The sequence below is a fragment of the Kogia breviceps genome, chromosome 8, assembly GCF_026419965.1.
Source record: "Kogia breviceps isolate mKogBre1 chromosome 8, mKogBre1 haplotype 1, whole genome shotgun sequence".
NCBI classification, from domain to species: Eukaryota; Metazoa; Chordata; class Mammalia; order Artiodactyla; family Physeteridae; genus Kogia; species Kogia breviceps.
This window is the reverse complement of record NC_081317.1, coordinates 116,491,205-116,518,984: the sequence shown is the minus strand read 5'-3', so window position 1 is coordinate 116,518,984 and position 27,780 is coordinate 116,491,205. Positions and strand designations below refer to the sequence as shown.

The 27,780-nt window shown below is 39.0% G+C and overlaps 1 protein-coding gene across 10 annotated transcripts in view; it reads right to left on the bottom strand.

The window, feature by feature from the left end:
* NEK1 (NIMA related kinase 1) overlaps positions 1-27,780 on the bottom strand; it is a 218,232-nt gene that overhangs the window by 77,226 nt on the left and 113,226 nt on the right. For 2 of the 10 annotated variants that reach the window (XM_067040066.1, XM_067040069.1), the window contains exons 18-21: positions 6,460-6,543; positions 5,952-6,035; positions 5,459-5,536; positions 4,783-4,878 (exon numbers count right to left, since the gene is read on the bottom strand). The exons of 1 other annotated variant lie outside the window; for it this stretch is intronic. In XM_067040066.1, the coding sequence (XP_066896167.1) occupies positions 4,783-4,878; positions 5,459-5,536; positions 5,952-6,035; positions 6,460-6,543 (342 nt within the window). Of the gene's footprint in view, positions 1-4,599; positions 4,879-5,458; positions 5,537-5,951; positions 6,036-6,459; positions 6,544-27,780 lie in introns of all 10 variants that reach the window. 7 more of the 10 variants (XM_067040067.1, XM_067040072.1, XM_067040071.1 and 4 more) reach the window with 6 other exon arrangements.

Sequence of the window (27,780 nt, the reverse complement as noted above, 5' to 3'; positions counted from 1 at the left end):
ATCCAGAGCCTGTGCTCCGCAACAGGAGAGGCCACAGCAGTGAGAGGCCCATGTACCGCAAAATAAATAAATAAATAAAATTTAAAAAATAATAATAATAAAATAAAATTAGAAATGAAAAAGAAGTTACAACAGACACCACAGAAATACAAAGCATCCTAAGAGACTACTACAAGAGATTCTATGTCAATAAAATGGACAACCTGGAAGAAATGGACAAATTCTTAGAAAGCTATAACCTTCCAAGACTGAACCAGGAAGAAACACAAAATATGAACAGACCTATCACAAGGAATGAAATTGAAACTGTGATTAAAAATCTTCCAACAAACAAAAGTCCAGGACCAGATGGCTTCACAGGTGAATTCTATCAAACATTTAGAGAAGAGCTAACACCCATCCTTCTCAAACTCTTCCAGAAAATTGCAGAGGAACACTCCCAAACTCATTCTATGAGGCCACCATCACCGTGATACAAAAACCAGACAAAGACACTACATAAAGGAATATTACACACCAATGTCACTGGTGATTACAGATGCAGATCCTCAATAAAATACTAGCAAACAGACTCCAACAACATATTAAAAGGATCATACACCATGACCAAGTGGGATTTATCCCAGGGATGCAAGGATTCTTCAATATACGCAAATCAATCAATGTGATACACCATATTAACAAACTGAAGGAGAAAAACCATATGATCATCTCAATAGATGCAGAAAAAGCTTTTGACAAAATTCAACACCCATTTAGGACAAAAAATCTCCAGAAAGTGGGCAAAGAGGGAATCTATCTCAACATAATGAAGGCCATATACAACAAACCCACAGCCAACATCATTCTCAATGATGAAAAACTGAAAGCATTTCCTCTAAGATCAGGAACAAGACAAGGATGTCCACTCTTGCCACTATGATTCAATATAGTTTTGGAAGTCCTAGCCATGGCAATTAGAGAAGAAAAAGAAATAAAATAAAAGGAATACAAATTGGAAAAGAAGAAGTAAACTGTCACTGTTGGCAGATGACATGATACATAGAGAATCCTAAAGATGCCACCAGAAAACTACTAGAGCTCATCAATGAACTTTGTAAAGTTTCAGCATACAAAAATAATGCAGAGAAATCTCTTGCATTCCTATACAATAATGATGAAAAATCTGAAAGAGAAATTAAGGAAACCCTCCCATTTACCACTGCAACAAAAAGAATAAAATACCTAGGAATAAACCTACCTAGGGAGACAAAAGACCTATATGCAGAAAACTATAAGACACTGGTGAAAGAAATGAAAGATGATACAAATAAGTGGAGAGATAGATACACCATTTTCTTGGATTGGAAGAAGCAATATTGTGAAAATGACTATACTACCCAAAGCAATCTACAGATTCAATGCAATTCCTATCAAATTACCAATGGCATTTTTTACAGAACTAGAACAAAAAAAATCTTAAAATTTGTATGGAGACACAAAAGATCCCGAATAGCCAAAGTAGTCTTGAGGGGAAAAAAATGGAGCTGGAAGAATCAGACTCCCTGACTTCAGACTATACTACAAAGCTACAGTAATCAAGACAATATGGTACTGGCACAAAAAGAGAAATATAGATCAATGGAACAGGATAGAAAGCCCAGAGATAAACCCACACACCTATGGTCAACTAATCTATGACAAAGGAGGCAAGTACATACAAAGGAAAAAAGACAGCCTCTTCAATAAGTGGTGCTAGGAAAACTAGACAGCTATATGTAAAAGAATGAAATTAGAACACTCCCTAATACCATACATAAAAAAAAACTCAAAATGGATTAGAGACCTAAATGTTAGGCCAGACACTATAAAACTCTTAGAGGAAAACATAGGAAGAACAGTCTTTGACAAAAATCACAGCAAGATCTTTTTTGATCCACCTCCTAGAGTAATGGAAATAAAAACAAAAATACACAAATAGGACCTAATGAAACTTAAAAGCTTTTGCAAAGCAAACTAGAAACAAGACAAAAAGACAACCCTCAGAATGGGAGAAAATATTTGCAAACGAATCAACAGACAAAGGATTAATCTCCAAAATATATAAACAGCTCATGCAGTTCAATATAAAAAAAATAAACAACCCAATAGAAAAATGGGCAGAAGACCTAAATACACATTTCTCCAGAGAAGACATACAAATGGCCAAGAAGCACATGAAAAGCTGCTCAACATCACTAATTATTAGAGAAATGTAAATCAAAACCACAATGAGGTATCAACTCACACCAGTTAGAATGGGTATCATCAGAAAATCTATAAACAATAAATGCTGGAGAGGGTTGGAGAAAACGGAACCCTCTTGCACTGTTGGTGGGAATGTAAATTGATACAGCCACTATGGAGAACAGTATGGAGGTTCCTTAAAAAACTAAAAACAGAATTACCATATGACCCAGCAATCCCACTACTGGGCATATACCCAGAGAAAACCATAATTCAAAAAGACACATGCACCCCAATGTTCACTGCAGCCCTATTTACAATGGCCAGGTTATGGAAGCAACCTAAATGCCCATCGACAGACGAATGGATAAAGAAGATGTGGTACACATATACAATGGAATATTACTCAGCCATAAAAAAGGAATGAAACTGGGTCATTTGTAGAGACATGGATGGACCTAGAGACTGTCATACAGAGTGAAGTAAGTTAGAAAGAGAAAAACAAATATGGTATATTAACACATACATGGGGAACCTAGAAAAATGGTACAGATGAACCAGTCTGCAGGGCAGAAATAGAGACACAGATGTAGAGAACAAATGTATGGACACCAAGGGGGGAAAGTGGCAGTGGTGGTGGTGGGATGAATTGGGAGATTGGGATTGATGTATATACACTAATATGTATAAAATGGATAACTAATAAGAACCTGCTATATAAAAAAATTTAAAAAAGGAAATTCAAAAATTAAAAAAAGAAAAAAGAAAGGGGGAAGTAAAAAACACTAGAATTAAAACATGATTTAAAAAGCATAACAGTCTGAAGCCAGGTAAGACTGGGACCAGTAGGCCAGAAGATAAGAACCAGATAATAGTAATTATGATTTGGGAGGAAGATGAGATACCCTGTGACAGTTATCGTCTCATAGTCAAGACTTGTTCATGATGTGGCAAACAAGATAAGAGTTCTCCACTATTGGACTCTGGAAACTACAGAGAAAAACATTAACTAGTGGAGGGTGGAGAAATCAAAACTGCTGGGAGGAGAAAAAGAAAGGGAACTATCAAAAAATCCTTAGACTTATTCTGATTTCTGGAGTTCTGTCTCTTTCACTCATGCTTCATAGCTAAATGGTTCTTTTTCATTAGGAATATGGTAAGAGAATCTCCCTGTATATGACATCAATGGGTGGATTCAGAAAAAACACAATCATATTAAGAGATAACACAAAAGACATCTGACAAAATGCCAAAACACAAGTCTGATAAAAACTGTAAAACCCAGACGTATAATTATATTCCTTACTTATTTTACCATACATAACAGAGAAATGACTAAAGTATTTCCAGTAAAGACAGGAACAAAAGTATTATCCCTTTTACTATTTAACTGTGCCCTAGAAGTTCTGGCCAATGCAGTAAGGATAAAGTGGTAATAAAAGGCAAAACTTAAAGAAGGCAGGGGAGTTAGGCGTACCGCCTGTGAATACTAAGACTTCGATACCTGATGGGCACAGGTTCCTATCCCTATTCCACACTTCCTGAAAATGTGACCTCATCTAATTGTTTTATCTTTCTTTATCTGCTTTGTAAAGTCCTAAAGAGTAAGCAAAGCGATCCATGGGCAGTGGTTATAATCTGCCTTGCATACAATAAACAATGATGAACTGTAGCAATTACTGTTATGATGTATATCATGCCTGCTTGTCAGTGATATTGTTGTATGCTGAAACCCCTCAAAATTGGTAGAACAGGCACAGTCACTGCATAAGAGATAAGCAAAAGCCAACAATTTCTCCAAATATCAGCACTATTCTGTTAGAAAAAAACAAACGTTTAAAAGCAGAAATGGAATCATAAACCATCAAGAAATGAGCTTTACAAGAAATATAACAAGTATGAGTTAAAAATGATCAAAATTATGTAAAAGATATAAAAGATACAAATAAATGTAGATATTTAACACACTTCTGGATAAAGACTATTATAAACATGTCAGTTCTTCTTAAGTTAACTTGTAGGTTTAAGGTAGTATGATCAAAATCCCAACAGGATTTAAGAAAAGAAAAAAGAAAAAAAATTACCCTAAACTGTACCTCTCAGAGAAAAAGAGAGCAAATAAGTAAGGAAAACAAATGAAAAAGAAGAGTGAAGGAGAAATGAGGGAAGAACGCTTCCAGGAATTAAATATATTCTAAACCCATAATTACAAGCACAATGGGGCCCTGGGGAACAGACGTGGACTCATCCTCCAGGACACACAGGCGTCTAGTCTCTCACAGGCAGCACTGCAGATCAGGGGCAGAAGAAACGTTGCAGGCATTAAGTGATGCTGGGACTTTGATCAGCTACTTGGCAATAATAAAGACTAAATAAAACACACTGGGTTCTCACCTCAAATGAAACCCCAAAATAACTTTCACATGGATCGTCCTTAAATGTTGACAGAGACAGAGAGATGTAGGGGAAATGAACGAGAGGGAGAAAATAGGACCACAGAACCGTAAGGCTGGCGCAGCACCCCGTGAAAGCGGGCAGGCAGGAACCCGGCAGGACGACGACAGGGGCAAGGCTCACATGCTCCTCCCACAGCTTCTTCTCTCTCTCATACGCCTCCTTCCTCCTGCGTTCTAGCTGCTCCTTCAGCACAGCTGCGCGGGCGCTCACCTGGGCCTGGAAATGAAGACAATCAGCACAGCCGGTGCCAGAAAGAAAGGCACAGGGTTTGCCTGTTTGTTTTTCCAGGTCCATAAAAATATTTCCTTATTAGCCGAAAGAGAAGTGGGTGTGTGTGGTTCCAGAACACAAACGTAAGCTGCATGCCCAGCACCTCAACGGGCTGCCAACACACAGCAGCTGCTCGATAAGTATTTCTGGAATGAAAATAAATGCAGGTACAGTCAAATAGAAATAAAAATTCAAAAATTTACAACTATGACTACTATGCACAAACTTGTCTTCACGGAAACGGAGATTATGTTTTTCACTTTTAGGGTTACCATTTTCTCTTCTTAAGGTTACTTGTGTGATAGTCTCATGTATTTATGCTGTGGCGTCATCAAATGGCTCTCCATAAATATGACATGAAGAGAGAAAGACTCTGTTTTTCAGAAATGGAAAAGTGAGGGATAAAAGGGAAAGGTAAGTTAAGGCAAGAGAGTAAGTTGGTTTACTACGAAAGACTTAAGAACACGGCTTTCTATCTCGGGTTTCCATGTCCTCTAAGAAAACCTGTATCACTTCCAGTACATACCTTCAGCGCTTCCACTTTCTTACGCCTCACGTCAGCCTCCCCACTTCCTTCCTGTCCTTTGGAGCTGTCAGCTTCTTTCTACAAAATAAGTAGTGAGCAGACCACTTAGGATAGAACCGCAAACTCACTGTAGACTTCACATGAATAAACTAACACCTAAAAATGAAAAATAGCAAGTTGTTCACAGCTGCAACTGAACACTCCACAACCATCAACTCCTATGGACACTGAGAAAAAAGACAGAAACAGAAGGATATAAAATGTACCATTTCATATGTCCATGGGTACCACTCACACTTTCCTCTCAGAATCCCCCCGGAAGGTCTTATCAATTTTAAGTCATATAAATAAGATATACTGTATCCCTATGTATAGTTTTCTGGCCTTTGACTGTCACTGTCTTCATCAGACTTTATTTTGTGTTAGTGGCACATAATCTCAGTGTATTATAATGTCATTCAATTACTTTTTGAAAAAGAGATTTTTAACCTGCCTTTTCACCACGAAGCTTAGCTCTAATCTGTTGGCGCTCGTTGAAATTCTGCAGTCGTATTTGTCTCAGCCTTGCCAGATAAACCTACAAAGAGAAAAAAAAACCGCAACATTTTAATTCATAAGAAAAACTACGGTTTTCATTGCTAAAATGGTTTTTATTTAAAGAAAGGTGTTAATGTGAATATAAGAAATAAAAGTTTTGAAATCTGGTTAATGGCAATGTAATATTAGCTTTCAAGTGTTTAATCTAGATCAATTTGTTTCTGAAAAGAAATACAACACAATAACAAATTTTTAATTTTACCAAAAGAAAAGAAATTGAACTCAGAATTCTGAATAACAGTTATGGGGCAAAATTATGACACAGTATGTCAGTCAAAATATATTAACAGGTCCCTACAGACCTAAAGATCGTCCAGTCATTGTTAGGAATTTAAACCATGCAGGAAAGGAAGGCAATCAACTCAAAGTGACGGCGTGAGGCAGCGAGCATGCAGGAGGCGTACCTCTTCCTCTTTGCTTCTCGGCTTCCCTCCTCGTGAAGAGCTGCGCCTGCCTTCGCACAGAGCTGCCAGGTTGTGCAGGGTGCCCTGTGCATCATTTAATGTACTAAGGTTAAAGAACGACTAAGGCTACAGCAGCATCTTACCTAGGGACCGCCCGGCGCCACTACTTCTGGTGGCAAATACTGATCATGTCTAAATGATTAGCTGATAAACTGATAAAAGACGCTGGCATTCTCCTTTGGCGATTTAACCGACACATTCGGTGAGGACAGAAGGAAGCAATTAAACCCCAAATGGAATTATTCAAATAGAGACCAGCTACCTTTTTATTAGCCATTTAAGTCAACAGGTTTTTTAAAAGTGCTCTGGAGGTTAGCTAAACCCCAAATCAAAATCTTCCTCTACAAAGGCCCATCATTTCTACAGGTTCGCTTACATAGTAAACACACGTGTGCGCACACACACACACACGCGCGTGCACACGACAGGGAATAACACGAGCTCCAACTCCCTGCACCCGCCCTGGTCCTGGACCGCAAGTGACCCGCCCGACCACACGCCGACTAACGTGGTTTATCACAAACATGGGGTGATCACCTCATTAGAAATTACTCATAATCACCCACTTTCTCTGCCTGTGGCACCAGCTGTGGTTCAAGAGCCTCCCACCTGAAAAATCCTCACCCCACTTCCCCTTCTCGCGTCTTTCTGTCGGCTTGTTGAACGCGTACTTTTTACGTTTCCCTGCTTTTACCTGCTTCCCATTTATTTTTAAATCTGCTACACTCTGTGTTCTGATCCCACTGTGACTCTGAAAATCTTCCAAGGCTACCAATGCCCTCCAAGTTCGTAATTCAAACGGACCCTTTTGAGCAAATTTTGCAATGAACATTTCCACTGGAAATTAGTTTTCACTGAATCCATTTAGCTAATGCATTTTTTTCTCTCATAAAAACCATATATGTTCACTGTTGAAAACGTATGAAACAAAGAAAATACAAATCATTCGTAATTCTGCCATCTGAGAAACTTACAGTTTCCGTGTCCTCCTCCAGATTTCCTTCTATGCCTATGTAGGAATCCAACCATTTTAGTTTGAAATAGTATAGATAACAAGAGAAAGGTGAGAAGTAACGTACAGGGAGGTGCCGTGTACCCTTCACCCACCCTCTCCCAACTGTATCGTCCTGCCTAACTGTGGTACCTACCCACACTGGGAAGCTGGCACTGCACGAACCACAGAGATTTCACCAGTTACAAGTGCTCACGTTTCTGTATCTGCGTCAGTACAATTTTATCACACACGTAGCCTGATGTGACCACCATCAAATCAAGATACTTCACTGTGCCATTACTATGTCACTTGATAGCCACATTCGCTGCTCCCACCTCTGCCCGTCAACTACCAATCTGCTCTCCACGTCTACAATGACACTTCACACGTTCTATGTAAATGTACGGAACCGCACAGTATGCACCCTTCTGAGGTTGACTGTTTTCACTTGGTATTACTTCCTCGCGGTCCATCCAAGGCACTGGACGCGTGACTGAATGGCCTGTTCCATCTCAGTGCTGAGCAGCAGGCTGTGGTATGAAAGTACCATCATCTGTTCATCCATTCACCCTCTGAAGGACACTGGGGTCTCACAGTTTTGGCTATGAAGAACAAAGTTGCTAAGAACAAGCATGTAATAAGTTTCTTGGTGAAAATAAGTTTTCTCTTCTCTGGGACAAATGCCCAAGAGCAGCATTAACTGCTCTTGGTGTGACAGATCCATTTGTCGTTTTAAAAGGGACTGCCAAACAGTTTTGCAAAGTGGCCACATCATTTAACATCCCTGCTAGCGATGTTATGGTCACCCACTTTTCCCACATCCTCCCCAGCATTTGGTTTTATCACAATTTTTATCTGAGCCACTCTGATGGATGGGTAGTGATATACTATTGCGGTTTTAATTTGCATTCCCCAAATGGCTAATGACGTTGAACATCTTTTCATGTGTTTATCTACCATCTGTGTCTGTGTCTGCCATTCATCCACTTCAATGAAATGTTTAGACTGTCTTTTGCCCATTTTCTCACTGGACTCTTCGTATTTTTAATGTTGAGTTTTGGTGGGCTTTTATACGTTCTAGATACAAGCCCTTTGTTAAACATGGGGTTTACAAATACTTTCCCCCAATCTAACTTGTATATTGTTGTAACTTGTATATTCTTCCTCTTAACGGGGTCTTTTGCAGAGCAAAAGTTTTAAATTCTCATGTAGTCCAATTTATCAAGTTTTTCTTTTATGGATTGTGCTTTTAGTGTTAAGTCTAAGCACTCTTCATCTAGTCCTAGGTCTTGAAATTTTCTTCTTTCTCTCTAAGTTTTACAATTTTATGTTTTACATTAGAGTGCATGATCTGTATTGGTGTGAGGTTTAGGTCAAGGTTCATATTTTTGCCTACAGATGGATGTCCAATTTCTCCAGCACTAATACTGAAAAGGCAATCCCTCCTCCACTGAACTGCTTTTGCTTCTTTGCCAAGAATTAGCAGGGCATACTGGTGTGACTTTACTTCTGGGTTCCTCACATGCTCCACTGACCTCTGTGCTCGTCCTTCCACTAGCACTACACCGCTTCGATCACTGCAGCTACAAGCAAGTCGTGACACCAGGAAGAGTCATTCTTCCCACTTCAGTCTTCAGAATTGTTTGGCTATTTTAAGGCCTGTCTCTGTCTATATAAATTTTAGTATAAGCTTGTCTATAAAAAAATGTTTCTGAGGTTTTACTAAGAATTACAACTATTAGTAAAACAATTTAAGAATACTTGCCATTTTTATTACCTTGAGTCTTCCAATTAATGAACATGGTATGACTCTCCAAATATTTAAATCTTCAATTTCATCAAGATTTTGTCATTTTAACTGCACAAATCCTGCATGTTTTATTATACTTTTTTTCATTGTCTTTGGAGCAATTGTAAATGGTATTGCATTTTTAAAAATATGTTCCCACTTGTTCATTATCAACGTATAGAAATCAGTTGATTTTTGTGAAGTGATCTTATACTTTTATAATTATAATAAATTCACTTTTTAGTTCTAGGAGTGTTTTGGTACAGTCCTTCAGATATTCTATGCAGATAATCATGTCAACTGGAAATAGCAATAGTTTCATTCCTTCTTTTCAAATCTGTATGCCTTTTCTTTCTTTTTCTCTCCTTACTGCAGTAACCAAAACTGCCAGCAGTATGTTGATTAACAGCAGTAGGAGCTAACTTCATTGTTCTTTTCCAGACTGTAGAGGGAGAGCATTCAGTCCTCTACCTGTAAGTATTAAGTTAGGTGTAAGTTTGTTGATAGGTGCCTATTACGAGGTTGACGACATTCCCCTTGCTTTCTACTTAACTGACAGTTTTTGTTTATTATGATGTGGAATTCTGTCAAAACATTTTCTGCATCCATTGTTATGATCACATGATTTTTCTTCTTTAGCCTGTTGATATGGTGGATCTCATTGATTTTCTAATACCAAAACAGACTTGGGTTTCCAGACTAAATCCCACTTGGTTGTGGTTGGATTCAATTTGCTAAAATTTGTTGAGAATTTTTGCATTTAACTTAATGAGATATTAGTCTGTGGTTTGCTTTTTTGTGCTGTATTTGTACAGTTTTGGTATCACGGGAATACAGGCCTCAAAATGAGTTGGGAAGTGTTCCTTTTGCTCTGACAGCCTGAAAGAGACGGTATCATTTTATCAAATTGATGTTAATGCTTTCTCTGTTTGGTAAAATTCTCTAGTGAAACCATTTAGGCCTGGAGATTTATTTCTTGTCAGTTTTTAATCAAAAGTTCAATTAAAAAAGTTATAGGGCTATTTAAGATATCTATTTCAATTTGGCTAAGTTCTGGTAGTTCGTGGTTTTCAAATAGTTGGTGCATTTCTTCTAGGCTGTTTAACTTACGAGTATAAAGTTGTCATCTTTTTACACACCAGAAGATCTGTAGTGTTATCCTGTTTCATTCCTGATATTGGTGATTTGTGTCGTCTCTTTATTTTTATCAATCTTGCTAGAGATTTATCAATTTCATTCAATTTTTTCTAAGAACCAATTTTTTGTTTCATTACATTTCTCAGAAGTGTTCCTGTTTTCAATTCCACTGACTTCTACTCTTAATGATTTCCCTCATTCTGCTTGCTTTGGGTCTATCTTGCTCTTCTTTTTCTAGCATCTGCAGGTAGCAACTTAGACTACTACTAAGACTACTGATTTGAGACTTTTCTTCTTTTCTAATGTAAGCCTTTAGCACTATAAATTTCCCTCACAGCAGTGCTTTAGCTGCATCTCACTTATTTTGAAAAGTGACGTGTGTATTTGCATTCATTCTTTGTATTTTTAACTTTCCTTTTAGATTTCCTCTTTGTCTCTGTATTATTTAGAAGTATTTTAAAATTTCACGTGTTTGTAGATTTTCTTGTCATCTTTGTATTATTGATTTCTAGTTTGATTCCATTACGTTTAAAGAATATATATAACTTTAATTCTTCTGAATTTGTTAAGATTTGGTTTATGATCCAGCATATGGTCTGTCTTGGTGAATGGTCCATGGGCACTTGAAAAAATAATGTATTCTGCTATTATTGGACAGGATGTAAATTAGATCTTGGTGGCCTGTGGTAGTGTTTAGCTATTCTATACCCTTGCTCATTTCTGACTAGCAGTTCTATCAATCACTGAGGATGTGTTCAAGTCCCCAACTATACTTGTGGATTTCTTTATTTCTCCTTTCAGTTCTATTAGTTTTATATATTTTGAAGTTTGGTTGTTTGGTATACACCCATTAAGGATTGCGATAACTTCTTATTGGACTGATTCTTTTGTTATTATGTAATGTCTTTCTCCCTAGTAATTCTGTTTGCTACGTTAACAATAAATTCTTTTAGCTTATTTCGTTTGAGAACGTCTTTATTTCCCCTTCATTCCTGAAAGATGGTTTCATCAAATATAGGCTTCAGGGTTGACAGTTCTTTTCTTTCAGCACTTGAAAATTGTTATGCCACTTCTTTCTGGACTCCACGGTTTCAGATGAGAAATTTGGTGTTGTTCCAATTGGTAGTCCTTTATAGCTAATGTGTCATTGCTCTCTGGCTATTTTAAGATTTGTTTTCTTTGTCTTTTACTTTCAGAAGTTTAATATTCCTAGGTGAAGATTTCTTTAAGTGTATCCTATTTTGGGGTTAGCTCAGCTTCTTGAAGCTTTAAAGTTATGTCTTTCACCAAATGTGGAAAGTTTTCAGCTGTTATTTCTTCAAATACTTTTTCCAGCCCCATGTTCTTTCTATTATCCTTTGGGCTCCAACGATACAAAGGTTAAATCTTTTGTTATTGTCCCAGAAATCCTTAAGACTCTGATAATTTTTTTCAGTCTTTTTTCTGTTGATCAGATTGAGTAAATTCAACTGATCTGCCTTCAAGTTCAGTGATCATATCTCCATCAGCTCCACTTTACTACTGATTCTACCCAGTGAATTTTAAACTTTGGTTATTATATTTTCCAATTATATAACTGCCATTTGGTTCTTTTTATAACTTCTAATCCTTCACTGAGATTTCCCCCTTTTTTCATTCCAGAGAATTCCTAATTGCTTGTTGAAGCATTTGTTTAAAGCAGCTTGAAAATCTTTGTCAGATAATTCCAGTATTCAATTGGCGCTAGGTCAGCTCAATGTCAAGTTGTGGTTTTCCTGGTTCTTGGTATGACAAGTGATTTTTTTATTGTATCCTGAAATTTTAGGTATTACGTTAGAAGACTCTTGATTCTTTTCACATGTTCTGTTTGAGCAGGCCATTGAGGTCCTGGCCTACTTTTGTGGGGCTTTACTCCAATGACAGTTTGGCCTTCTGAACTCTTGTAATGTTAATCTGGTCTGCTTTGTTGTTCTGGTGCTGATGGAGCTCCTGCTCAGTCTGTTCTGCTGTTATTCTATGAGGATGAAGTTACCTCCCTGGGTCACCTGCTGTTACTGAAGATCTCCTGAGGGTGGGGGTGAGGGGCATATGCCACTGGGCCTGGTCTCCTTGTCATTAGGTGGACAGCATGGGGACACAGAGATTTGTGGCAACTGCTGCTATGGGTAGATGGATCACCTGCTCATGTACCAGTTGTTGAGTAGACTGGGACGGTCCAGGGCTTTGTTGCCACTGATGGGTCAAACTGCTCTCCAAGTCACCTGCTGATGCTCAAGTTGTGGGATGGGGTTGGGACACCCTGGGGCTTCACTGCTGCCCATAGATTAAACCACTCACCAGGACCCCCCTGTGGCACATATTGGGGATCTTCTTTCCTAGTAGGTTGGCAAGTGAGAGGATTTTCTTGGGGTTTTTTCGTTTGGTTGGTTTCTTTGTTTTTTTTTTGTCTATGTCTATGGTGGATCTGGATTGCAGGCATGTCCAACACCCAGTCCATGATATACAGGAGAAGTAACTTCCAGAGTATTTAACTGTATTTAGGACGGAAGAGCAGGGAAAAGTGAGTCTATGCCATCTTTTCCTGGAACAATGCAGAAGTCATTTTTTAGCAGCTAGGGTTTCTGCACTGCAATATGCTCTATCATAAGACCAGTACAGTTGACCCTTAAACAATACGGATTTGAACTGTGAGGTCCACTTATACTCAGATGTTTTTCAATAGTAAACATACTACAGTCCTACACAATCTGCAGTTGTTGAATCCATGGATGCGGAGCTGCAGACATGACTTGGAGGAACCATGTATACGGAGGGTAGGTGGAGGGTAGGCTTAAGTTATATGCAGATTTTCAACAGCAAGGCAGGTTGGTGTCCTCATCCCCACATTGTTCAAGATTCAACTGTATATCAAGGTTCCACAGAGTTACCTGGGATTGCTGTAAAGACTAAAAGGGTTGAACTGTGTTCCCCCGGCATTCATATGCTTAAGTTCTAACCCCAAGTACCTCAGAATGTGACCTTAGTTGGAGACAAGATCTTTATCAAGTTAAAAGAGATCACGAGGGTGGGCTCTAATCCAGTATAACTGGTATCCTTAGATAAAAGGGGAAATTTGGGGACAGACGCCCGTACAGGTAGAACACCATGTAAAATGAAGGGAGAGGCTGGGGTGATGACTCTACATGTCAAGGAGTGCTAAAGATAGCCAGGCAACCACCAGAAGACAGGGAGCAGATTTTTCTCACAGCCCTCAGAAGGAACAAACCCTGCTCACATGCTGATCTTGGACTTCTACCCTCCAGACTGTGAGGTAATAAATTTCTGTTGTGTAAGACATTTAGTTTGTGGAATTTTGTTACAGCAGCTCTAGTAGACTAATACAGAGATAATGCACATAAATTGTTTAACAATGTCTGGCATAGTAAGCTTTCAATAAACAGTTGTCATTTACTTAATTTTTGGTTTAATTGTTTATCTCCTTTACTGCTTAAGTTCTCTTGCTGGCACAGAACCTAATATATTAGTCAATAAATGTTTGTGTAATACTAAAAAAATGAGTGAAAGAATGAATTAAATATTTAACACTTCACTGAACATTTTAAAGGCATTTTTCCATTAATGTAAATAAAGAATGATTTAAGATAAGGCAGTAAGACAATAACATTTCTCAAGTTAAATAATACTGCTTCATCATTTTTTATAAAATTCACAAGTGTTCTGTTAAATCATTCAACAGAAGAAAACAGATAACCAAGAAAACTCTTGTATATGTGTACCAGGAGACATGTACAAGAATGATCAAAGCAGAAACTAGATCCAGCCTAAATACCTACTTTCAGGTGAATTAACTGTGGTATAATCATACAACAGAATATTATACAGCTAAACCCAACTATGTATATGAATCTTAGAAAAATAATGATGAATGAAAAAAAGTAAGTCCCAATCTATATAACAGTATGATGTAATTTTTACAATGCTTAAAAATAGGCAAAACGGAACAAGACATCATTCAGAGACATATATGTAAGTGGAAAAAGCATTTTAAAAAAATTCATAGGAATGATATATCCAAAATTCAAGATAATGGTCACCTCTGGGAGAAGACAGAGGCACAGTCAGGACAGCGGTTGACAAACTATGGTTCAGGGGCCAAATTCAGCCCACCACCTGTTTTTTTATGTTTCATAAGCTAAGAATGGTTTTGCACATTTTTAAATGGTCAAAAAAATGAAGAGAGTTATTTCATGACCACATAAAAATGATATGAAATCGAGATTTCAGTCCCTAAGTAAGTTTTATTGAAACTCAGCCATGCTCACTCACTTACACAGTGTCTATCGTTACTAATTTGCTACGATGCAGAGTTAGTAGTTACGACAGAGATCTTATGGTTTGAAAAGACTAAGATATTTACAATCTGGCCCTTTACAGAAAAACAACTGCAAATCCCTGGGTTAGGGAACAGTACACAGATAGAACTTAGTGCTCTACCTGCTGGGTATATTATTTTGCTTCATAATTTACACTATATATGACATATATGCTTTTTTATGTACCAAAAATTATATTTTACAAGGATAATAAGGGTATTATTTTTTTAAAAGAACTGAAAAAATAATCTTCTCAAACTGAACAACTTAGTGTTGAAGAACTCTACAAGAGTCAGCAAACTACAATTCTCAGGTCAAAACTGGCCACCTGCCTGACAGCGTAGATAAGGCTTTTTCTCTTTTTTTTGGTAAAGCATCTTAATTGAGTATAATTGCTTTACAATGGTGTGTTGGTTTCTGCTTTATAACGAAGTGAATCAGCTATACATATACATATATCCCCATATCTCCTCCCTCTTGCATCTCCCTCCCACCCCTCTAGGTGGTCACAAAGCACCGAGCTGATCTCCCTATGGTATGTGACTGCTTCCCACTAGCTATCTGTTTTACATTTGGTAGTGTATATAAGTCCAGGCCACTCGCTCACTTCATCCCAGCTTCCCCTCCCTGCCCCATGGTGTTGTCAAGTCCATTCTCTATGTCTGTGCCTTTATTCCTGTCCTGTCCCTAGGTTCTACAGAACCTTTTTTTTTTTTCAGATTCCATATATATGTATTAGCATACGGTATTTGTTTTTCTGACTTACTTCATTCGGTATGACAGACTCCAGGTCTATCCACCTCACTACAAATAACTCAATTTCGTTTCTTTTGATCGCTGAGTAATATTCCATTGTATATATGTGCCACATCTTCATCATCCATTCATCTGTCGATGGACACTAAGCTTCATTCCATGTCCTGCCTATTGTAAAAAGAGCTGCAGTGAACATTGTGGTACATGACTCTTTTTGAATTATGGTTTTCTCAGGGTATATGCCCAGTAGTGGGATTGCTGGGTCATATGGTATTTCTATTTTTCATTTTCTAAGGAACCTCCATATTGTTCTCCATAGTGGCTGTACCAATTTACATTCCCACCAACAGTGCAAGAGGGATCGCTTTCCTCCACACCCTCTCCAGCTTTTATTGTTTGTACATTTTTGGACGATGGCCATTCTGACCAGTGTGAGGTGATACCTCATTGCACTCTGGATTTGCATTTCTCTAACGATTAGTGATGTTGAGCATCCTTTCATGTGCTTGTTGGCAATCTGTATATCTTCTTTAGAGAAATGTCTATTTAGGTCTTCTGCCCATTTTTGGATTGGGTTGTTTTTTTGATATTGAGCTGCTTGTAAAATTTGGAGATTAATCCTTTGTCAGTTGCTTCATTTGCAAATATTTTCTCCATTCTGAGGGTTGTCTTTCCGTCTTGTTTATGGTTTCCTTTGCTGTGCAAAAGCTTTGAAGTTTCATTAGGTCCCATTTGTTTATTTTTGTTTTTATTTCCATTTCTCTAGGAGATGGGTCAAAAAGGATCTTGCTGTGATTTATGTCACAGAGCGTTCTGCTTATGCTTTCCTCTAAGAGTTTTATAGTGTCTGGCCTTACATTTAGCTCTTTATCCATTTTGAGTTTATTTTTATGTATGGTGTTAGGGAGTGTTCTACTTTCATTCTTTTACATGTAGCTGTCCAGTTTTCCCAGCACCACTTATTGAAGAGGCTGTCTTTTCTCCATTGTATATTCTTGCCCACTTTATCAAAAATAAGGTGACCCTACGGGTGTGGATTCATCTCTGGGCTTTCTATCCTGTTCCACTGATCTATATTTGTTTTTGTGCCAGGACCATACTGTCTTGATTACTGTAGCTTTGTGTTTAATATCATCTTTAATTTCTTTCATCAGTGTCTTATAGTTTCCTGCATACAGGTCTTTTGTCTCCTTAGGTAGGTTTATTCCTAGGTATTTTATTCTTTTTGTTGCAGTGGTAAATGGGAGTGTTTCCTTAATTTCTCTTTCAGATTTTTCATCATTATTGTAGAGGAATGCAAGAAATCTGTGCATTTTGTATCCTGCTACTTTACCAAATTCATTGATTAGCTCTAGTAGTTTTCTGGTAGCATCTTCAGGATTCTGTACGTATAGTACCATGTCATGTGCAAACAACAACAGCTTTACTTCTTCTTTTCCAATTTGGATTCCTTTTATTTCTTTTTCTTCTTTGACGGCTATTGCTAAAACTTATAAAACTATGCTGAATAATAGTGGTGAGAATGGGCAGCCTTGTCTTGCTCCTGATCTTAGTGGAAATGGTTTCAGATTTCCACCACTGAGAACAATGTTCGCTATGGGTTTGTCATATATGGCCTTTATTATGATGAGATAAGTTCCCTCTATGCCTACTTTCTGGAGGGTCGTTGCATAAATGGGTGTTGAATTTTCTCAAAAGCTTTTTCTGCATCTATTGAGATGATCATATGGTTTTTATTCTTCAGTTTGTTAATATGGTGTATCACATTGATTGATTTGCTGACATTGAAGAATGCTTGCATTCCTGGGATAAACCCCACTTGATCATGGTGTATGATCCTTTTAATGTACTGTTGGATTCTGTTTGCTAGTATTTTGTTGAGGATTTTTACATCGATATCACTATGTTCATCAGTGATATTGGCCCGTGGTTTTCTTTCTTTGTGACATCATTGTCTGGTTTTGGTATCAAGGTGATGGTGGCCTTGTAGAATGAGTTTGGGAGTGTTCCTCCCTCTGCTATATTTGGGAACAGTTTGAGAAGGACAGGTGTTACCTCTTCTCTAAATGTTTGATAGAATTTACCTGTGAAGCCATCGGGTCCTGCAATTTTGTTTTTTGGAAGATTTTTAATCACAGTCTCAATTTCAGTGCTTGGGATTGGTCTGTTTATATTTTCTATTTCTTCCTGGTTCAGTCTTGGAAGTTTGTGCTTCTCTAAGAAATTGTCCATTTCTTCAAGGTTCTCCATTTTATTGGCACAGAGTTGCTTGTAGTAATCTCTCATGATCCTCTGTATTTCTGCAGTGTCTGTTGTTACTTCTCCTTTTTCATTTCTAATTCTATTGATTTGAGTCTTCTCCCTTTTTTTGTTGATGAGTGTGGCTAATGGTTTATCAATTTTGTTTATCTTCTCAAAGAACCAGCTTTTAGTTTTACTGATCTTTGGTACTGTTTCTTTCATTTCTTTTTCATTTATTTACGGTCTGATCTTTATGATTTCTTTCCTTCTGCTAACTTTGGGTTTTTTATGGTTCTTTCTCTAATTACTCTAGGTGTAAGGTTAGGTTGTTTATTTGAGATGTTTCTTATTTCTTGAGGTAGGATTGTATTGCTATAAACTTCCCTCTTAGAACTGCTTTTGCTGCATCCCATAGGTTTGGGTCGTCGTGTTTTCATTGTCACTTGCCTCTAGGTACTTTCTGATTTCCTCTTTGTTTTCTTCAGTGATCTCTTGGTTATTAAGTAGTGTATTGTTTAGCCTCCATGCGTTTTTATTTTTTACAGATTTTTTCCTGTAATTGATATCTAGTGTCATAGTACTGTGGTCGGAAAATGTACTTGGTGCAATTTCAATTTTCTAAAATTTATCAAGGCTTGATTTGTGACCCAAGATATGATCTACCCTGGAGAATGAATGTTCCATGAGCACTTGAGATCAAAGTGTATTCTGTTGTTTTTGGATGGAATGTCCTATAAATATCAATTAAGTCCATCTTGTTTAATGTATCATTTAAAGCTTGTGTTTCTTTATTTTCACTTTGGATGATCTGTCCATTGGTGAAAGTGCGGTGTTTAAGTCCCCTACTGTGATTGTGTTACTGTTGATTTCTCCTTTTATGGTTGTTAGCATTTGTCTTACGTACTGAGGTGCTCCTATGTTGGGTGCATAAATATTTACAATTGTTGTATCTTCTTCTTGGATTGATCCCTTGATCATTATGTAGTGTTCTTCTTTGTCTCTTGTAGTAGTCTTTATTTTAGTCTATTTTTTCTGATATGAGAATTGCTACTCCAGCTTTCTTTTGATTTCTATTTGCATGGAATATCTTTTTCCATCCCTTCACTTTTAGTCTGTATGTGTCCCTAGGACTGAAGTGGGTCTCTTGTAGACAGCATATATACAGGTCTTGTTTTTGTACCCATTCAGCCAGTCTATGTCTTTCAGTTGGAGCATTTAACCCATTTACATTTAAGGTAATCATCAATATGTGCGTTCCTATTACCATTTCTTAACTGTTTTGGGTTTGTTATTGTAGGTCTTTTCCTTCTCTTGTGTTTCCTGCCTAAAGGACTTCCTTTAGCATTTGCTGTAAAGCTGGTGTGGTGGTGCTGAATTCTCTTAGCTTTTGCTTCTCCTTAAAGGTTTTAATTCCTCTGTCAAATCTGAATGAGATCCTTGCTGGGTAGAGTAATATTGGTTGTAGGTTTTTCCCTTTCATCACTTTAAATATGTCTTGCCAGCTTGCAGAGTTCCTGCTGAAAGATCAGCTGTTAATCTTATGGGAATTCCCTTGTATGTTATTTGTTGTTTTTCCCTTGCTGCTTTTAATATTTTTTCTTTGTATTTAATTTTTGATAGTTTGATTAATATGTGTCTTGGCATGTTTCTCCTTGGATTTATCCTGTATCGGACTCTGCACTTCCTGGACTTGATTAACTATTTCCTTTCCCATATTAGGGAAGTTGTGAACTACAATCTCTTCAAATATTTTCTGTCCCTGTTTTTCTCTTCTTCTGGGACCCCTATAATTCAAATGGTGGTGTGTTTAGTATTGTCCCAGAGGTCTCTGGGAGTGTCCTCAATTCTTTTCATTCTTTTTTCTTTATTCTACTTTGTGGTAGTTATTTCCACTATTTTATCTTCCAGGTCACTTATGCGTTCTTCTCCCTCAGTTATTCTGCTATTGATCCCTTCTAGAGAATTTTTCATTTCATTTATTGTGCTGTTCATCATTGTTTGTTTACTCTTTAGTTCTTCTAGGTCCTTGTTAAACGTTTCTTGTATTTCCTCCATTCTATTTCCAAGATTTTGTATCCACTTTGCTGTTATTACTCTGAATTCTTTTGCAGGTAGACTGCCTATGTCCTCTTCATTGGTTTGGTCTGGTGGGTTTTTACGTTGCTCCTTCATCTGTTGTGTGCTTCTCTGTCTTCTCATTTTATTTGACTTACTGTGTTTGGGGTCTCCTTTTTGCAAGCTGCAGGATTATAGTTTCTGTTGTTTTTGGTGTCTGCCCCCAGTGGCTAAGGTTGTTTCAGTGGGTTGTGTAGGCTTCTTGGTGTAGAGGATTAGTGTCTGTGTTCTCGTGGATGAGGCTGGATCTTGTCTTTCTGGTGGGCAGGTCTGTATCCTGTAGTGTGTCCTGGGGTGTCTCTGAGTTTATTATGATTTTAGGCAACCTCTCTGCTAATGGTGGGGTTGTGTTCCTGTCTTGCTAGTTGTTTGGAATAGGGTGTCCAGCACTGTAGCTAGCTGGTCGTTTAGTGGAGCTAGGGCTTAGCATTGAGATGGAGATCTCTGGGAGAGCTTTTGCCGTTTGTTATTATGTGGAGCTGGGAGGTCTCTGGTGGACTAATGTCCTGAACTTGGCTCTCCTACCTCAGAGGCACAGCACCAAGACCTTGTCAGCCACATGGCCCAGAAGAAAAGGGAGGGAGGGAGGGACGGAGAGAGAGAGAGAGAGAGAGAGAGAGAGAGAGAGAGAGAGAGAGAGAGGAGAGAGAGAAAGAAAAAATAAAGTTATTAAAATAAAAAATTTAAAAATATTAAAAAGTAATTAAAAAAAAAAGAATGAAGAGAACCAAACCAAAAAACAAATACACCGATGATAACAAGCGCTAAAAACTATACTAAATGCAAGAGGGAAGAGATATGGGAACATATGTATATGTATAACTGATTCACTTTGTTGTAAAGCAGAAACTAACACACCATTGTAAAACAATTATACTCCAATAAAGATGTTAAAAAAAAAACTATACTAAAAAAAAAAAAAAACCAAAAAAACGGACAGACAGGACCCTAGGACAAATGGTAAAAGCAAAGCTATACAGACAAAATCACACACAGAAGCATACAAATACACACTTACAAAAAGAGAAAAAGGAAAAAAATATATACATCATTGCTCCGAAAGCCCATCTCCTCAATTTGGGATCATTTGTTGTCTATTCAGGTATTCCAGAGATGCAGGTACATAAAGTTGATTGTGGAGCTTTAATCCACTGCTCCTGAGGCTGCTGGTAGAGACTTCCCTTTCTCTTCTTTGTTCGCACAGCTCCTGGGGTTCAGCTTTGGACTTGGCCCCGCCTCTGCGTGTAGGTCACCTGAGGGCGTCTGTTCTTCGCACACACAGGACGGGGTTAAAGGAGCAGCTGATTCGGGGGCTCTGGCTCACTCAGGCCGGGGGAGGGAGGGGCACAGATGCAGGGCGAGCCCGCGGCGGCAGAGGCCGGTGTGACATTGCAGCAGCGTGAGGCGCTCCGTGTGTTCTCCCAGGGAAGTTCTCCCTGGATCATGGGGCCCTGGCAGTGGCAGGCTGCACAGGCTCCCTAGAATGGAGGTATGGAGTGACTTATGATTGCACACAGGCTTCTTGGTGGCGGCAGTAGCAGCCTTAGCATGTCATGCCCGTCTCTGGGGTCCGTGCTGATAGCCGCAGCTCGCTCCCTGGAGCTCGTTTAGGCAGTGCTTTGAATGCCCTCTCCTCGCACACCCCGAAACAATGGTCTCTTGCCTCTTAGGGAGGTCCAGACTTTTCCCCGGACTGCCTCCTGGCTAGCTGTGGTGCACTAGCCCCCTTCAGGCTGTCTTCACACAGCCAACCACAGTCCTCTCCCTGGGATCTGACCTCCAAAGCCCGAGCCTCAGCTCACAGCCCCCGCCCATCCCAGCAGATGAGGAGACAAGCCTCTCGGGCTGGTGAGTGCTGGTCGGCACCGATCCTCTGTGCGGGCATCTCTCCGCTTTGCCCTCCGCACCCCTGTTGCTGTGCTCTCCTCCATGGCTCCGAAGCTTCCCCTCCACCCTCCCTGTCTCCACCAGTGAAGGGGCTTCCTAGTGTGTGGAAACCTTTCCTCTTTCACCGCTCCCTCTCACTGGTGCAGGTCCTGTCTCTATTCTTTTTCTCTGTTTTACCTTTTTGCTTTTGCCCTACCCAGGTACGTGGGGGACTTTCGTGCCTTTTGGGAGGTCTGAGGTCTTCTGCCAGCGTTCAGTAGGTGCTTTGTAGGAGCTGTTCCATATGTAGATGTATTTCTGATGTATCTGTGGGGAGAAAGGTGATCTCCACGTCTCACTCCTCCATCTTGATAAGGACACCTCCTTATCTCAGTGTCCTAGATAAGGTTTAACCAGCACAGCCCCGCCCATTTGCTTCGGCTTTCACTGCCACAGCAGAGTTGAGTAGTTACTCAGGACAGCCTATGGGCTGCAAAGCCTAAAACACTGACTATCTGCCCTTTTACAGAAAAGGTCTGTCTATCCCTGCACTACAAAATCATCAAATCCACAAGTTTTACCTAAAGTAAAGCAAACACTAATATGGGATTTTAAAAGGAACAAAAAGCAAAGCAAAATAGCTAGAAGAATGATCTCAAAAGTCAGACACACTGGGCTTGTATGCTGCCTCTGGACATACCAACTGATCTCGGGCAAAGTACTAATGACTGAGTCAGTTTCACAACGTGTGACCTAGGAATAAAAATCCCCACCACAGAGAGTTACTGTTAGGATTAGATTCTAAGTAACTTTAGTTAATTTTTATAAATACTGCTCAGAGAAAAACAAACAAACCACCTGGCTTGAGGTCTTACTTGTTAAGAGTTTCCTTAACCTGAATTTTTTTTTAAATTTCAAATTACCCAAACAGGGAAAATTTTGAATTTGCATACTAGTATATGAAGTAACTCTGAAATCCATGGTTACATTAAATTACAATTCAACCTAAAAATTATTTATGTCCCAAATGCTTATTCATAGGTCAGGGACTTTGATTTCATTTAGCCACAGAAACAATGTTATAATCATTATGATTTCCCAAAGCAGTTAATAAAATATAGTACTGATCAAATAATTTAACTACAGCAGTTTCCCAATACCAGAGGATTAATCTTTAAGACTGAGAACTTATTCTTAACTGCTTAGGTTTGATTATTTATAATGAGATTGTAAGTATTAGAAAACACACATTAGTTTTAAGACGTGTATCTGTCACAACCTCTTTAAAACTGCTTCTCTTCATTAGCAAAATGGATATTTCATGACTGGTTATAAGGATAAACCACAGTGTAATATATATACATTTTCAAACTGTACAAACAAACCATGAGTATTAATATTTATCAGTGGAAAAATATTTATTATGTGCTGACTTAAATCACTGGTGTTAATATATTTTTCTTGAAGATTCAGAGTTATTACCATAAATATCCATCACAGTCCTGTGCTATAGGTAACAGTTGTTATATAAATATCTCAGTAGTTACAATGCTGAATGCTGTCAGAGTCCAAAAATAAGCAATAATGACCACTATAAAAGTAGTACCCAAGTAACACCAGTTTCTCCTCATTCATCACATCAAGGTCTCTGTTGATCATTCTCTCCCTGATTGTTGTATGGTATAAATATCTGACAACATAGTACATGTCTAATGCAAACTGACTGACAAAGAAAATTGCTAATCTTCCTGAAGATGAAGGGTTTCATGAAGATGATAACAATGATACTGGAAAAATTTTCAAATCACATGCAAAACCGTCTACAAATACAACAGGATTAGATAAACTAATTGAATTTTTTAAAAGTGCAAAGAATTATGATGTTGGTCCTTCAAAATATTATGGGTATTAAAAAATTCAGAAACGATCTACGGAAAACTGCCAAAATCTCAGCCATTTTCGTAAGAAACAGCCCTCTTTTATAATATAGTTATAAAACTGAAACATACAAAAATTGTGAAGTGAAAGGTATACCATCTTTCATCAATTCTAATATGAACATTGTTCACATTATAACATCTCTGAAATGGGGTGCATCTTACAATCAATAGCATCTCTATGATCTGTTATAATCTTATAAACTGTGGGCTGGGCAGCAGTTACAACATAGATGTTACTGCCTGAGAATATATGCACATTGTCAATTTTTTATTTCTTGGTGTCATAACTGGAAAACCTCAACTCCTCAGTTTTAAATTTAAAAAATCACGAATTGGCTTGTTCAAGAGGAAACAGGAGCCTAGCAGTTGTTGAAAACCTTCCATTGATTCGCTCTGATAAGAGCAAGACAGCACCAGCACCAAGGCTTGCAGACTGGTGCTGACTCCCCGAGAGAAAATTGCAGTTCTCTTTTAAGAATCGCTGAAATCTCAGTGCGCTTGGTGGCACAGAGCGTAATATCATTTGAGAAAACGTGAACATCAATGACCCTAATTTTAAAAACGAATGATTGGAAAGTCAAAGTATGAAAGTAGATTTAGGAATGAATACCTTTACCAATTTATTTCATTCATATTTTCCTTTGTATGGATGCTCAAGAATAACATAATAAAAAAAATCCAAAAGACTTATTTCAACAAATAAAAAGGTTAAGTGATTAAAAGCATTATATCAAGTTAAATTGGCAAGATGTTTTCTTTTTTAATCATATATACAATAACAATATGCCTTATAGTTGCATCTTAGATTTGATAAAATACATATTGTATTCATTATACAATTCTAACAGAAAAATTATAATCCTCCTCAAGTTAGTTACTTTCAGAATCAACACGGACTTGGAAGTATATCCAAAATTCTGACAAACATAAGACAAAATAATTTTTAAATTTCATTTTTCAAGGTAAAATCCCAATCAAACCCTTTTTCCACTCTTTACTACAAAATGTGGGTCTCTATTTTAGCTGGATTTACTTTAAGTGGTTTTTCCCAACATGAATGCTGCTGGGCTAAGGAGGGTCTCCTACACGAGACACAGGGCTGACTGACTCAGCATCTCACGCTGACTGAGCGACGGTTCCCAGGCTCCTGGATGTTCTCAGAGGAGACTGCAAGGCTCTCCCCGAGGCCTCTCCTCCCTGAGGCTCCTCGGCTGACTCATTAGAGCTGATAAACTCTCAGAGCAGCCATGTCTCCCTGCTCCAGCCTGTGCAGCATAAACGTGCAGTACAGACCTGTGGCACAGAATCAATCGTTTTCCCACGGCAACAACGGAATGTCTACTCTTTGAAGATACACGAGGCTGGCAAAATCAGAAAGCTTTACATAAACTACCTAAGATGCTGTGCAAATTAACAGTAATTATTTCTAGAGTTAATCACCATCTCCTCCTCAGCAGGAAACAAATGCAGTAGCAGTAAAAACATGTCTACCTTCCCCCTGAATCTCTCCCACAGCCTCGGCCACAGTCCCCAAGCCAACAAGGCAACAGAAAGGTACCATGAACTCTCTCACGAAGATAAGGCAGATGGAATCTCAGTAGAAACTAGAAACAGTGTCTTCAGGGAACTGCACGTAGTCTGGGTATGGCTGAAGCTGAAGGGATGAAGAAGGGAACAGAAAAATCAAGAGCAGTAAGAAAGACAAAGGGTAGACCCCTTGTGCTAAGCTACCAGGTTTAATTTATCCTCTAAACAATAAATAACCACTGAGTAATTCCAAGCGTATGGGCAATGTGTTCCATGTGGCTTTAGAAAGATCACCTTGGCAGCCCAAGCCAAAGATGCATTAGAAGGATCCTCAATTAGAAGTGGTGAGATGAAAAGACTAACAAGAGGTAAGGATCTCAACAAAGGCAAAACTAACAAAAACAGAAAGGAGGAGGTGGCTACGGGATATTCAGAAGGCAGAAAACGTGATCTGGTCGCTGACTGGCTATGAGTTGGGTGGGACGTGACAGAGAGAAGATGCTACGAGATGGCTTTCACACCAGAACCCCCAAAGTCAAGCCATCTTTGATGGTGATTCTTTGCAGCAGGATGGGTACTACAGGAAGGGCCGTGGGTCTGAAGACAATGAAGTGAATTTGGTTTTGGAAATAAAAGAATGAAGTATAGAAGCTCTAGTCCTGGGTAAGATGGAAGCACACGCACCCCCTTTCCCAGTGAACACGTGATAAAGTGCCGGCACATCTGGGGACCCTGAAAAGTAAACAGAGGCAGGCAGAGTCGAGAATGCCAGAGGTCAGAGTACCTGTAAATGCACGATGAGGGTACCACATTTTTTTTTTTTTTGCGGTACGCGGGCCTCTCACTGTCGCGGCCCCTACCGTTGCGGAGCACAGGCTCCGGAGGCGCAGGCTCAGCGGCCACGGCTCACGGGCCCAGCCGCTCCGCGGCATGTGGGATCTTCCTGGACCGGGGCACGAACCCATGTCCCCTGCATCAGCAGGCGGACTCTCAACCACTGTGCCACTAGGGAAGCCCGAGGGTACCACATTTTTAAAACTGCGGTATCTTCTGGCCTAAACCTAACTTGGCCAAAAACCCGAAACTGAGCACTCTGGTAACAACAGCAGTAACTCCGGTTATCTCTTCCAGTTCCGGAGTGCGGAGGGAAAACTTAAGGAGAAAGCAGGAAACGTTCCAGTTTTTTCCCTTCTCTCTCCTTTTTTTTCTTGTGCTGCAGCCCCCAGGAAGGTTTACTGCTGTGGTGGCAGCCGAGATAGCAAGAGGAGCTTCTGGGAACTACAATGGTGAGAGAGGGATCCTTTGTCTCCTGTGACGTTGATACTCCAAAAGCCAGAGCAAAGCCTGTGGCCTCTGCCTCGCTCCTTCTCTCTCTGCCTCTGTCTGTCCATCTGTCTCTCCTCCCACTGCTTCACTCACTCTAGGAGTGAGGAAGCCCTAGGTATGAGGCCTCAGACTGAGAGGTGAGCCCAGGGAAAAGGAGGGCATCAGACCAATAGCACACTGCAGGACTCCGGAAAATGGCCCCAGAGTTGTTATAAAGTCCTGAGGTTGCCTGCATCTGTGTGTGGACAAGACCCTACTCTGCATGAGAACAGGGCTGGCCGACAGACTTCCACCCAAATCCCGGGCAGACAACACTGCACAGTGCACATGAGGGACAAACGGAAAACAGCAATTTGAAGCCTGACCCCAAAAGGTCAACTGCCTGCTAAAACAAAATCAACAGCCTCCTTAAAATTTAAACGAAATCCAAAGTCTAATAAGGTAATATTCCAAATGTCCAGAGTACAACTCAAAATTAACCAGCACATGAAAAACAACAAAAATCTCAACCTACCTGGGAATATACAATAGACAGATTATGATTAGATGAAACAGATGATATAATTATGTGACCAAAACTTCAAAGAAACTATTTTAAAAGTATTTGAACAGCAATCAAGTGGTGAAAAAAGGTTAACATAGGAAATATTACCAGAGAAAGAAAAGAAACAAGGAAAAACCAAATGGAAACACAGGAATGAAAAAATACAATTACCAAAATAAAACCCTCCCTGGATGGACCAAATAAGCAGAATAAAGATGAAAGGGGAAAGAGGAAGTGAACCTGAACACAACAGAAATTAACCAATCTGAACAACAGAGAAAAAAACTGTAAAAAACTGAACAGAGCTTCATAAACCTGTGGAACAAGAACAAAAGGTCTAACATTCATGTCATCAGAGAACCAGAGAAGAGAAAGAGCACAGAGCTGAAAAAAATATTTGAAGAAATCATGGCTCAAAAATGGCTAAAGGCATAAATCTACAAGTTCAAGAAACTTAGCAAACCACCAAGAGAATAAACCTAAAGAAATCCATGCCCAGAGACAACTTAATCACACCACTGGAAACTAAAGACAAAGAAAGAATCTGGAAGCATCCAGAGAAAAATAAGACATACCTGCAAGAGAAAAAGAGGTGAGGATTCCTCTTCAAAAACTATGGAGGACAGAAAGCAGTGAAGTAACTTTTTTTTTTTTTTTGCAGTATGCGGGCCTCT